The sequence below is a fragment of the Centruroides sculpturatus genome, unplaced genomic scaffold, assembly GCF_000671375.1.
Source record: "Centruroides sculpturatus isolate CEXI.00-Female unplaced genomic scaffold, Cexi_2.0 scaffold515, whole genome shotgun sequence".
NCBI lineage: Eukaryota > Metazoa > Arthropoda > Arachnida > Scorpiones > Buthidae > Centruroides > Centruroides sculpturatus.
The window spans coordinates 490,080-504,598 of NW_019384913.1; the positions used below are offsets into that span (position 1 = coordinate 490,080).

General features: G+C 28.2%; 1 protein-coding gene and 1 long non-coding RNA gene across 4 annotated transcripts in view; both read left to right on the forward strand.

Annotated features, from left to right (window-relative positions):
* Positions 1-209: 209 nt before the first annotated feature.
* LOC111631688 lies at positions 210-3,944 on the forward strand. Its single transcript, XR_002757749.1, has 3 exons — positions 210-384; positions 2,752-3,068; positions 3,589-3,944. It is a non-coding gene; the product is annotated as an uncharacterized LOC111631688 (long non-coding RNA).
* Positions 3,945-7,797: 3,853 nt separating this feature from the next.
* LOC111631705 (centrosomal protein of 57 kDa-like) overlaps positions 7,798-14,519 on the forward strand; it is a 25,446-nt gene continuing 18,724 nt past the window's right edge. The window contains exons 1-3 of one of the 3 annotated variants that reach the window (XM_023376009.1): positions 7,798-8,039; positions 9,530-9,658; positions 13,461-13,894. In XM_023376009.1, coding sequence (XP_023231777.1) covers positions 7,982-8,039; positions 9,530-9,658; positions 13,461-13,894 — 621 coding nt within the window. In that variant the 5' untranslated portion in view covers positions 7,798-7,981. Of the gene's footprint in view, positions 8,040-8,061; positions 8,218-9,529; positions 9,659-13,460; positions 13,895-14,519 lie in introns of those variants that run through there. The other 2 variants (XM_023376010.1, XM_023376011.1) reach the window with 2 other exon arrangements.

Sequence of the window (14,519 nt, forward strand, 5' to 3'; positions counted from 1 at the left end):
TCGATGAAACTCATTTCTCTTCGTTTTAAAAAATATGTACTGGTGGTCTGTGTTTCCCTATATATAATATATAGGTATATGTATGTTTGTTTGTTTGCTTGTTGAGAAAATATTCTAGTGAAATTATCGTTATTTAGTAAACGCAAGAAGGCAAGAAATAAAACTATAAAGTAAAATAAATTATTACGTAACAAAAAGTTATCATTTCATTAAATCTATTTTGCTTATCTTCTAAATTATCCGATTAACTTGCTGTATTTAGTTATATTTATGCGTTATCTAACTCTTCGATGAACTAATAAAGATCATCGAAGGAACACGAGTCAAACACGCTTCAACGAAGTAAACGATCCTTTCTTTAAATTAAAAAAGAAAAAAAACAAGGTCAATTTTCTTTTTTTTTTTAATTTTTCCTATAACCACTCTTTCTTTTGATGATATTTTCGGTTTTCAAACATTCAATTCTAAATTCCTTTATATGCAGGCTACTGTAGACAAAAATATTTTTTCTTAATTAATTTATTTGACATTTATATTATAAAGTTCTGATCATTCTAAGTAAAATATAAGAATTTTCAAATTTTTAATAATTTTATTTTTTTGTTATTTATGAATTCGTGCTTACTGAAATCCTTTACATCTGAAGATATAAAAATTGTTAGACATACGAATTTCTATGCATACTTTTTAAATTATTGTGAAATGTTTTAAATTGAATAAATCTTTTAAATAGTTTAGTCGAAAAGATCTCGAGTAGAGTCCGACTTGATGAAGATTTTATTTGTTATTAGCATTTGCAATTTTTATTTATTTATAAAACTCATCCCACAATTAAGATTTTTGCTTTTTTATAATTAATTAATTATATAACAAGTTTTTTTTTTAAATAAAGTACAATAGATGGGACAGTTTTAAATGTTGTTGCTGGGAAAGTTAAGAAACTCGTTACTGGATTTTTATAAACGATTTCTGACACTTATATGGAAGTTTCTGTATAGCGTTTAAGTTTACCAAGTAATATAAAGCCCACTTATATTTAATGAAATTTTTGACATTTTTTTATATAATGTTGAAGATTTAATTAATTAAAAGATGATAAATATTGCTAAAGACAGAAAATAAAATGAAAATAAATAAAATGATCAATATGACCAATTTATTTTCAAACAAAATATATACTGTATATATTTAAAATAAAATATAATATGTTTGCTTTAGTTTTTTTAAAACAAAGTGGGGATATTTTATTATATTTTTATCACTCGACTTTTAATTATATAAATGCAAAATAACAAATTATTATTTTTTGTTTGTTTGTTGTTGTTTATTTTTATATGCTTTTTATTAACTTTTTTCTATCCGTTTGTCCAGAATCTTGTAACTCAATTTTTCACTCACTTCGCTATTAAATGCCAAACCAAGAAGAATTTTAATAATTCACTGTTATGTGAAACTAAAAAGTATAAAAGTAATTTTTTCACCTTTCACGGTATTCTTGATATTATGGCACAAAAATAAAAGCGTGGGACGCTCATGGACTAATTACTATATTATGCCCATGATCGTCCCACGTTTTTATTTTTGTCTCATAATATCAAGATTACCGTGAAAGGTGAAAAAAATTTATATTTTACTTTCTGGTGCGTTTATGTGAATAATAAGCGTTTCTTTGCAATTTTTTAATATCTGTTTTATTTCCGCAATTACATCATATAGCAATAATTTCAGAGAAAAATGAAATAAATTATTTATTCTGTAAATTTATATTTCAACATACAATGACACATCGTTAATTTTCTTGCATAATTTTTTTCTTGCATAATTTCCTAAAATCCATAATTTTACATAATTTTAATAATATTTTCCTGAATGAAAAATGAAATTTTTATTCTTTCTAATAACTGCTGATAAAGATTTTAGCAAAATGATTTTAAATATTTTATAACTATATTTTATCATTCCGTATTAATTTATTTATAGTAACGAGTTAAATAATTACCATTGGGCAATTACGTACTCGTGCTACTGTTGCATCACTGGTTCTCGATCAATATTGTATCCATGTCCATGTGCATGACATTGTGTCTATACCTTCAACAGATCTAAAGCTGCATTACAACTAAGAACAATACTTTTAATAAGATGCTAGGCTACATGACCAGACACAGAACCCCCTCCCCGTTGTAGTGGACCATGGTAGCCACTGTCTTACCCCCTAACTCTTTAAACTGGGCTACGTGGTTTGTGAATGTTCGCTACGATCACTGTTATGTCGAAATTCAATTTCATAATCTTATTATATAACTCAACTCTTCAATGTTATCACTTGTAATTCTATCCGGATATTATTATCGTTGTACAGATAATGTACTATAATCTCTAGTTATATTTCTATTTTTGGCTTAACATTTATTGACTGCTGACAAAGCGAAATTATCGTTATTTCGAAATCTATCAGTATAAATTTACGAAATCAACGAGAAAATTACGAGAATACTTGTCCTAGATAACGAAAAAGTATAAACTTCAATAATACTATTTTAATAAATAATATTAAAAGTTATAAAGGTTCAGATATTAAAAAAAAATATGAACTCGCTGTTACTAAATTAACTCGTTGTTTAATTGTTTTTAATAAATTTCATTTAAAATCGTCACATGTAGACTCTGCTTATACTGTACAGGACTGCATTAAGCAGAATGAGTCATTCATTAAGTCATCAAGAATCACACCACTCATCTGTTTTTCAGGCTATGGCCAGGAGAGGAAGAGGATCGATACATTTTGCTGTATCTAGTTTATTACGAGTAACTTTAGTATGTGAGGTAGATGGATGCGTTGTTTTAATGGTTCATTAAAAATTTATTCGTTCCATTTACTAATACAGGATTTAAAAGCTACTAGATTAACTAGAAATTTTATTAAACCGGCGGACTTTTTGCCGTTTAGACCGGATAATCGAGCGTTTTTAATAACATTAAGATTATTCAAAACGATTAAAAAAAAAAAGAAAAGAAAGAAAACGTGTAGCGTTGTACAGTACATACACAGAGATCAAACGCTTCAAGTAAGTGGAAATCACTGTCATTTGGCGATTGTAGCGCCGCGAAACTAGGTTGTGTATTAACATAACGTTAAATTTTGTGTAAATTAATTTACCTTCAAATACTGTAATTGCATTACAGTATTCATTGCTCATGAAATATTCAATGCACAACATTTGATATTGTACTAAAACACAAAATCAAACAGAATTTCGTTTATTCGAAAGACCCATGGTCCATTAAGTTCGAATAATCGAGTTTCCACTATATTCCTCTATGTCTAATACATGCTTATTTTTTAATTAGCTATCGTTACGATAAAGCGATATAAATTAAATATAAATAATTGGTATAAATGACATAAATATTTTATTTATATTATATTCACTTAAAGAGATAGTGTTTAATCAATAAAACGATTACATTCATCAGTCACACAGCTTTCAAAAATATCTATTAAATAAAGTAACTTTATATTATATTAATTTAAATTTTACATATACCACTCTAAATATATATATTATTACATTTAAATTTCTTTAGAACTATAGTGAGAAATCCAGGGAGCAATGAATTATAGAAAAATTCGGTTCGGGGCATCGTTTTATGCTGATATCAATGCTATTGAGGCCGATTATATCAGTTGATAAATTGAAAAGATTACAGAAATGAAGGCCTATTATATCACTTGAAAATGCTAATAGGAATCTAGAGAAGAATTCAATCCAAGACAAATTAGATTAAATTTTTGTACTATTAAGTTTTATGATCAAGCAGGTACATTTGATAAATTACACACCTTCAGATGAATAATAAAATGATATGCATCTGTCCAGGACTGTCGAGAGTGGGAAGCTAGGATTTTTCCTAGTGCCCTAAAAAAACTTAGGGGCCCTTAGTGGTTGCTACTCCTAAAAATAAAAGTTTTTATTAACAAAAAAAGGGAATTTTAAGACTGTTATTTATTAATAAAAAAGAAAAATTTCCACACTTTTTAAACAAGGGGCAAAAGAGGCCCATTCTATTCATTAAATAAATCAATTAAAAATAATTTTACGTATTTTTAAAAATATTTAACTAAATTTTTTTCAGAATTTTTCTGAAAATTGCGCAATTTACAAAAGAATAGCGTTAAAAATATTTCAGAGAAATCTTCAAAATGATACGTGTATTACTGATATAATTATTTTCGTTTTATCGAAGCCAAAGTTCTGTTTAGTGCAGAATGTGCTGACGTAATTAGTTTTCTTTCAATCTTAAAAGTTCAGGTAAATGAAACATCAATTCTAAGAATATGATATAGAATAAACGTTAATTTCTTTGAATATTTCTTCGCAAGATACGTTACATCTACGTAAACAAATATTTTTTTAACAAATATCCAAATTATTTTTATCGTTAATAATTTTTAACAACAATATAATTTTAATATCGTTTTATTATCAAATATAGTTAATAATCTGTTATAGTGTATTTAATATTTAATTAGAAAAAACACAAAATTTTAATTATTTACGATATTTTATGCATTTGGATCTGGATGTAGTCAATAGCTATAAATTTGATTTAAATTCTCCTTATATCATTTAAATACTTTTTAAATTTAAATTTAAAAGTATGAAAGGAGGCATGCAATCAAGTTTTCTTTCATACTATATTAAGCAGTTAAAGATTAATAAATCATGTGTACTTAATATACATTACAGTTACATTCATTTATCTCTCTAAATATGATCTCTAAATATGATCAAGAATAATTTACAATAAGTTAAGATTCAGTTTACTTTAATCATTAAGTTATTTAATGAATAACGTTTTAAACTTTAAAAAATACATTATATATACGAGGGGTGCAAAAATAGGTGTACAGTTAAGAATCTGAGAAATTCAAATATTTGGTGTTTATTATTATTATTTTTATTATACTGTATTTTATTAGTGTGTATTCCTTATTTGGGATTTTAATTTGTACATAAAAATAAATGTTTTTTTCTTTTTATTATCTCCCTGTATGTTTTTTTCCATAATAACAACTGTGCACCTACTTTGCAACCATCCTGTATTATATATTTTAAAGATTATATGATATATTTTAAGAATTAAAAACTATTTATTAAAGGGGCGTTTATATATATAATACTGTATATAAAAAGACCTTTTTTCCATACCCATCGTGGGTTCGGCCAGGCTCAGAATGGGATAGACGGATACTGTGGATCATGATCCAACATATCCGAGACAGACAACTAAAAAGTATCTAGAGAATTGTTCGCCCGGATTTCATCCCTGGTTCCTCAGAACGGTAGGCTGACACCTTAGCCGCCTTGGCCATCCGGTCGTATTTATTGATACAAAGAAATGAATAAATGAAGTAGCATAAAATGCTTTCTCATAATAACAGGTTTAATTTAATACAAACGGCCGGATGACTGAACGGTCAAGGTAGCAGCCTACCGCTCTGGGATCCGAGTTCGAATCCGGGTTCAGGACGCGTCAATATATCCTCAGAAATTTTTCGGTGAATGATCTATCCTGATATATGGAGCCCCATCCCTCACCAGTACTCGTTATCACTTACCAGAAGCCAACGCATGCGTGTCCATGAAATTTTTTGACTTTTTTGAGTTCAGGAGGTCTCGAAACGTGAAAATTTACAAAAAACTCGGAGGGTTAAATTTGACACGATTCCAATACTTTTCCATGTTATATACTCAACTAGCTGGGAAAGTATAGTACAAGAAGTATTATTACAGTATTTTTTTTATTAAAAACTGTTGATATGTTAATAAATAATCACAACACCATGGAAAATAAATATAAGATACAGTACCTCCATTGTTAAAGAAAATGTTAAAAATATCCTTCTAAAATCGCCCAAATTCAGTAAAACATGAAAATAAACACGAGTTTATGAAGACTATATATAATTTCTTTTTTATAGTGACATTTCAGGACACTAAGAGGAATTTGGATAACAAGTTAACAAAGCAATTTTTCTTTTTTTGTTTAAACTCTTTCCACCCTGTGGGCACAAAGAGGGCCTCTTTTTGGCAAGCCCATTATGGGTTCGGCCAGGCCCACAATGGGGAGGCTGGGTGGTGAGGAATGAGGCCCGACATATCCTGACGGACCATCCCCCAAAAAATTCCTGGGAATTTTTCCACCAGTCCGGATTCTATGTTGGGTCCCCCAGAGCAGTAGGCTGCAACTTTGACACGGCCGTCAACACAGATATAAAAAATGAATTTGGAAATTACTCGTACTACTAACGATTTTGTTATCGATTTATACAATATAATCCGTAAATTAAAAAGTCAACAAGTGTAAAATCCTCTGGTATATTTTGCAATTTATTTGTAGACTACAAGTTTTTGTATGTATTTTGTGGTATTATTAATTTTACTCATCCTATTGATAATGTAACATTGTATCACATGTAGCACAAATCAATAACAGAGCATCAGCACATAGGTTTTTTTTTTTCTAATTCGTGTCCTACAGCTGTGTTTTTTACTTTCTATCTTAAACAGATACGATAATGTATCACAACATTGATTACACTTATTGATAAAATCTCAGCTCAAACTGAGCTACTGTAAACCGAGTGGTAAAACAATTTTGTTCGTTTCAGTTTTTATAATTACAATAAAACCTGTTTAACGCGGAGTGTGCCCAGATTTTTCCATTTAGGCCAGTTTCTGTTTTATACATGATCCACTTTAGATAGATTTTACTCTATAAGCATCGACAGTATGTTTATTGTCATAATTGATAATGTTAACCTTATAATATATAATTTTAGTTAATTAATAAACCTAACATAAATTTCAGATGATTTACTTTTACAGAATATTATATTTATTGTTCGAAAAGTGTCGAGACAAAACATATTGATTCGGTACATGTACAAAAATCAAAACAGTGAAAATCAATTTGTTTGTTTTCATCACTTTGTATAGAGGTAAAGCACGCAAATAGGATTTGTTACTTTGATTTGCTTATTACTATAAATAAATAAAAATTATAAAAATTAAAACATTTTAAAAAGGGATATATATATATGTATATAAAGGTATAAAGCGAAAACAATATTCTGGAGATGGAAGGTGAGTTTGTTTATAGGCTTATTTTAGAAGATGAGCAAGGTTTCGAACAGACATAATATACCCATTGTTGTCTGTACTGCATATGAAGGAACCCGCGATCCTCTGTAGATAAAAACTTTGAAGTATAACCAATTTTGCCAATTTAGTGTAGTTTCTTTTTGCCGAAACATCTCTTTTGTGTTCGGTAATCTTGTGTTGGAATGCACTTCAAGCTGCTCCAATATAATATAGCATTACATTACCAGAAGACAGAATTTTATATACTAGAAAGATTCAAGAAATTCCATGAATCACAGTCAAATGTCATGAATCTTCTAAGGGAACAATAAGAGTTGGCTGCCGAACGAACTTGCCGAACTGGCAAGACGCAAAATTAGATACGTGACGGGAAAACGTAAGGTCATTTTAGCGAACATATTTTATATGCAATTTGTCGCTGGTAGAGGCTGTATTGCACGTTTACTTTGTTCACTAGTTTTGAGACGATGGAAGAAGGATAATACCCACAAGGGCGGAAGAAGTAAAAAGTAAAAAAATTATTGAGATATTTTATTTAAACTAGAACGACAGCTTTTGCATTTTATCAATAATTAAAAGTAGAACAAATTCAAATATTTAATTTTATAATTTAGGAATAACACTCGAATTTATTTTAAATTTAAATATTTTGTTGTTATATTTTAAAATGTAGATAGAGGGCGCTGTGGAAAGAATCCGATTGTCGCCGGGCAACTTTAAACAATTTGAAACACGAGAAATACAACAAACAATAAATGTCAGTTGGGTTTCAAAGCATAAATTTTATTTACATCGAAGGATATTAAAGTATTATGGAAATGGAAAAGGATTTAAAATACATTCCAGGAATGACAATGACGAAGGGAGAACGTGAGTAAAGGTTCTTTCATAAAGGCAGTTAGACTCTTGCTAATACGGCAATTCCGACAGAGGGGTGCCGGATTACTGAGTGTATAGAACTAAAGGCAATGAAAGACACGTAGCATGCTGCCCTTACGTACTGATTCTTTTTGGAGCTGTATTTTGCTATTTTGAAATTATACATACAGTAATTACAAGTTTAATTAATTATTAAAGTTAATTGCCGCTACAAGTTTACTATATGTATTATTTAAAAATAATAAACATGAATAAGAGAAAGATAGGTATTTAATGCAGTATGCTGGATTAGCAAGATATTACTGTATATAAAAGGCAGTCTTTCAGAAAGGAAGTTTGCATGCGTCTATAGCATAATGCTTAGTAAAGTGGCTTTAATACAATTGAATAAGCAAACAATAATCTGTTTCAAATGAAACAAGCTATGTCATCGGTTTGTTTATTCGACTGTATTGAAACCACTTTACTAGGCAACATGCCTTATGCAATATAAAAATTTTTAGTTTGTAAAATTTGCTGTAGTTGATATTCCAAACATTTGGGAATTATTGAGTAGCTGTACTGATCCTCTTATGCAATAAAGAATTGTAAGGATTGACAGCAGAACAAACTTCTATCAGAAAATTATCCAGGTTTTCAGTAAAATTGTGAACAGAAAACATAAATACTTTAAAATACTGATGTGTTTATCACATCAATATTTTAAAGCAGAGGAAAAAAGACAATATGGTCATATATCTAAGATTAGAAAATATATTTTTATTATGAATAAAAATATTAAGGATGAAAAATACAGTAGAACCTCGAAAACTCGGCTCTCGATAACCCGGCACTCCGGATAACTCGGCCACACCCTGGCAGGGCAAAAAAATCCTTAGTTAATTAATTTTCATTATAAACAGCTTTATAAAAGTATAAAAGCTCTCATAAAGTATTTTTCTGAGGTCTGTCTTAGCAGGTAAATTACTGTACACAGTGTATTCATTAATTTTCATTTTCATGTAGTAAAGGCTCTATGCCTTCATAAAAGACGTACTTTTCCTTTGTTTAAGGGTATTTGGGCAGTTTATTCTCTGTTATATTCTCAAGTAAACAATACATACAAGTACAGTACAATATTTTCTGAGGAAACACTTGTACTTATTTTTTTTTAACCCCATTCCCGATAACCCGGCATTTTCACAAACTCGGCCACCCTTCGGTCCACATTAGGCCGAGTTTTCGAGGTTCTACTGTATCAATTTTTGTCATATTTAGAAACATTGTAAATTTGTGGTTTTTTTTAAACTTTTCTATTAACCTAAGATTTTTATCTTTAATATTTAATGAGGATGACTGTAATTTAAAAAAGTACTTTTGCAAGTTATTTTTACCTAAGTATTCTGATTGAGAACAAACAAAACTCTCATAAATTATTTAAATTTTACAATTATGATTTATATTTGATATGGATTATAAATTGTTAATTTTTAATTATTTAGCAGGTGTTGTTAAAGCATTAAGAAAAGTATATAATAAAATGTGTCAATTAGAGTTGGAAAAACAACAAGCTAAAGAAAATTATAATTATTTTTCTTCTAAGAAAGATGCTGAAGTTCAAACACTAATAGGTAAGCAATTTCATCATTAACTTACATCACATTAAATTTTAGCTTCTTTTCATAATATAAAAATATTCTTCATTTATAATAGCAATATTACAGGTTAGTTATAAAATTGTTATTATAAAGAATTCAATACAGTAAAGTCTTATTAAAATTAAAAGATGAATTCTTCAAATGCAACTTTTATTAAATTTTATTATTATTTTATTCACTGTGCGGAGAAAGGTGTAAATCATACAATTATGTAATTATTATATTAACACAAAGAAATGATTCATAATATCTCGTATTAAACCAGGATACTGAAACTATATTAAGAAAAGGAAGTAGAACTTCATAATGTCATGATAAAATTTTATGAAGTATTTAAATTTTAAAATTATGATCTACAAATGATATAAATTGTTAATTTTTATATAATTTGTTTAAGAATTTTTTTCAAGATACTGTCATTAATAAGAATAGAGAAAAGTTTTTTTTTTTAATAAAATAAATTTTATTTTTATTCTCTTTAATTAAGAATTTAATTCTTCTTTATATTGTATACGAGGGGGACCCAAAAAAAACAACTGAGAGCGAGCTGCCATTTGTAGACGTAGTAGAGAGTTCTCCCATTACATGGGGTTAGTACCCCATGTAACAGGACCACGTAGTAGACATCTTCATGAAACAGCTGTGCAAATGGCATCAGTTTGTAGGTTTACATTTGAGTGTAGTGTTGTGTTTCTCTTACTGTTATTTTGTTCTGTTAATTCTGTTATTTCTGCGAAGTTTTGGGTGTCCTTCAACATCTTGAAACAATGAAAACATTGAAAAAAATTCGCCAAAAATGTGTTAAGATGTCTGCAAGAGGATGTGCGAAGGAAATGCCAGGAACTTTGGTGATCAGGTGATTGGTTCCTTCATCATGACAATGCTCCCGCACACACGGCATTACGAGTGACCCACTATTTGGCCTCTTGGGGATGGCCTGTCATTCCCCACCCTCCATATTCGCCAGACCTAGCCCCGTGTGACTTTTTTCTGTTTCTGAGAATGAAGAAAAATCTAAAAGGAAAGCTTTTTGATGATGTGGAGGCGGTAAAAACAACTTTGCTAAGGGCACTGGATGATATCAAGGTTGAAGAGTTCCAGAGATGCTTCAAACAGTGGGGGAAAAGACTTGACAAGTGCACCACATCTAATGGAGAGTACTTTGAAGGTGACTGAAGGAATTTTGTAAAAAAGTTAATAAATAAAGTTTTTATACAAAAAATCTGGTTTTTTTGGGTCCCCCACGTATTGTCAATATTCAGTATATTAGATACTATTTGCAGAATGTATCTGAAGTTAATTATAAGGAAATATCATTGTCTTGTAACATTTATCTCTTAAAATATAATGATTAAATTGAACTGAAGTTGAATGACATATACGCATTTTTATTTTTGTTTGTTTGTAAGAGTAGAGACTTCTTTCTGCTAAGAGATCAATGTTATTTTGTATCTTAAAAACATATTATACTTCTTATTCATTATCCACTTCACTATTATTATCACTTTAATATGATTTTGTATGTAGAAATGCAATATAGAATTTAGTTGTAACAAATACATAAAATGAAACTATAATATGTATTGAAATTACATTACTAATTTCAACAATAATATATATAATTTTTTTTAAGTTGTTAAAATATTTTTATTATTTGATGTCATTTAAAAACAGTAAAATGATGGAAACACTTTTGATATAATATTATTATCCACACATTTTTATGACATGAAATGGTTAGATGAAACACAAGGATTTATAACATATTAATTGAATAATACATATTTTTTCTAACTTAAAAACATTATTAGAACCATATCATTCTTATAGTTCATAATTAACAGTTTGCTTTAAAAATTTTTTTTCTGTATTAAATAATTTTTACATAAACTATCACAAACTTCTATTTCTGGTTAAATAATTTTTCTTTCTTTGACTTTCTTTGAAAATCATTTGCCAAAACAAAGTTTATTGCTCAAGTAAAGCAATAAACTTTGTTTTGGCAAATGATTTTTCAATGAAAACTCATTTTAGTGAACTTTTTTCATTAAAATTTCATTTCAATACAATTGTTAAATGGCTTTATTTGACCACTGACAAAATATTATGTTCAAATGATATAATGTAATACTAATTACAAGTAGAAATTTTGTTTAATAACATGTTTGCAGATAAAATATTTACAATTTGAAAAGTTTGAAATTCTTAAAAAATATAATTATCAATTTGTGTATTTAATAAATAACTATTTGTGTGTTAATAAAATGTTTAATAGAAAATATAAAAGAGTACTTAAAATATAGAGGGTTCCTACGCACCTGGAAAGTCAGGAAAAATCAGGGATTTACGTTAGTGTTCTGAAAAAGTCATGGAATGTAAGGGAATTTGTTAAAAATTGTCAAAAAGTCAGGAAAAATCAGGGAATTTGTTTCCTTGGTTGCCTTGTTGTTTTTGTTTGCTGACTGAAGTGTAACTGTCTGCAGGCAGCCAGAAATATTGTGGTACAATGCAACTGTGAAAATGGAGCGCAGAATATTTTCAGGATCCCAAAATTTTCCCTAAAATTATAGCACACAAAATATACAAACATACAACAATATCAATCATTATTTTTCAATTTTAAAATACTTTTAGATTTTAAAACTGCTGTATTAATTATGCAGTTTATAAGTTTGAAAGAAAAATCTAATACTCTTAATAATCTAATGTTGATAAAAAATTTTTGAAATATTTTAACTTTCTATCTCTTGCAATTTACACTTTCAGTTTGAGGGAAGATGTTAATGGACTGATGGAAAAAAATGATAACAACGAACCAAAAATGATAAATAACTTAATATTAATTCAAATGGTATTATTTATCATTTTTCATTTTAATAATATTTATCACATAACAAAACAATTTCTGATTTCTGAAACTCTTTCCCAGTTTATTAATATTTTATAAAGTTTGGAAAATTTATTAAAGGACAAATTTAATAAATTTGTACTTTTCTACATCGGATTGTACTGAATTCTTTTAATAATAATTAACGGCTTTTTTCTTTTTTTCAAAGCTATGAAGTTTTACAGTTATGAGTTAATAACAGGATAAATTATTATTTAATAAAATATTTTAGTTTTTTGTAGAGAAGACATGCCATAATTTTGTCTTTCTTATTTTATTTTTGATTTTACTAATTCATCGATCATAAAAAATATATAACTGTTAATTAGAAAAAATAACCAGTTAAAAGGTTGGAGAAGCACTAACATATGTGCATAGTAAGTTGAGTAATGTTTTATTTTGTTAATGTGCTATACTGTAAGGATGTGAGGGTCAGGGAATTTATACTAAGTTGGTCAGGGAAAGTCAGGGAATTTAAAACAAAAATTCGAGTAGGAACCCTGAATATAAGATACTTATACAATATACAATTGAAATTAAAAAGACTGACCAAAAAAAAAATCCAAAATGTACAAGCAGGATTTATTTTTATGAAAAAAACATCTATAAAGTAAATTTGTTTTTTTATTGAATTGTAAAGTGAGTGCCCTAATATATTAAATGTACTTCTTGATTAAGTAATTAATTCAAAATAATGTAATTTGAAATTACTTTAAAAATAAATAGAAATATTTTAATAAAACTAACAGTCAACAGTCAATCTATATAGTATCTAAAATTAGTTATGTATTTTACTTATTAGTACATATAAATATATATATTAATATATTAGTTAAATTTTGAAAGAGTATTTATTTATTTATTTTTTATATATGCATAAATTTTTAGCTCTAAAGAACCAAGTATCATCTTCAGAATCACGTTGCAAGTTGTTAGAACTACAGTTACGTCATCTTCGAAATTGTTTAGCACCCTTACTTAATAAAACTAGTGAAGATGAAAGTACTACAGAGGTAAAGATTGCACATACACCTAATGAATCTTATGTAAGTAAATATTATTCAAGAAGAACTGTATCAAAATCTCCAGAACTGTTTAGAAATTCTTCTGATAAAGAAAGTGAAAAGGATAGAGTTAAGAAAAGTGATGTGTTAAAAGATATTCATAAATTGCATAAACTAGAAAAATATTACTCAAAAGATGTATTGTCATCAGATAATGAAATAACAAAAGATACTGCAGAAGGATTTTTATCTAGTTCACTTGCTGAAAGTTCAAATATAGATGCACAAAAATTGAATAAGAGACTTCCGACAAAAGAAGTAAGGAAAATGCTTTTTTTTCTTTATTATTGAATTCATTAACAATTTAGTCAAATTAAACTTGTTAAATAAAAATTTGATTTTTTAATATATATTTTTAAATATTTACAAAATTTAGAAAAGTATTTAAAAACTATACAGACAAGCAAAAGCTACAATCTTCCTGTTATGAATTTGCATGAACTTTTGCCATCAAATAAATCATCAAAATGAGATCATTTGCTTTTAAATTGTATGAAATTAGTAATTAGTTTAAAAATGTGAATTTTGAATTATTGATTAATGTTCATGATGGCTAAATGAATGTGGCTTCATATTACGAGGTCTGTTCAAAAAGTATCGGACCTTTGGTCGGCAAAAATAAATTTATTGATTTTGAGGTACAAAACCCTAATCCCCTTCAAAGTAGTCTCCTTGGTAGTGTATACACTTCTCCCAGCGTTCCTGCCATTGCTGGAAACACTGCTGGAACGCATCTTTTGGAATGGCCATCAGCCGGTCCGTCGGATTCCGCACAATGTTTTCTCTCGACTAAATTCGGGTTCCTTTTAGCGGCATTTTCAGCTTGAAAAATAGCCAAAAGTCACACGGAGCCATGTGGGGAGAGTACGGAGCGTGACGAACC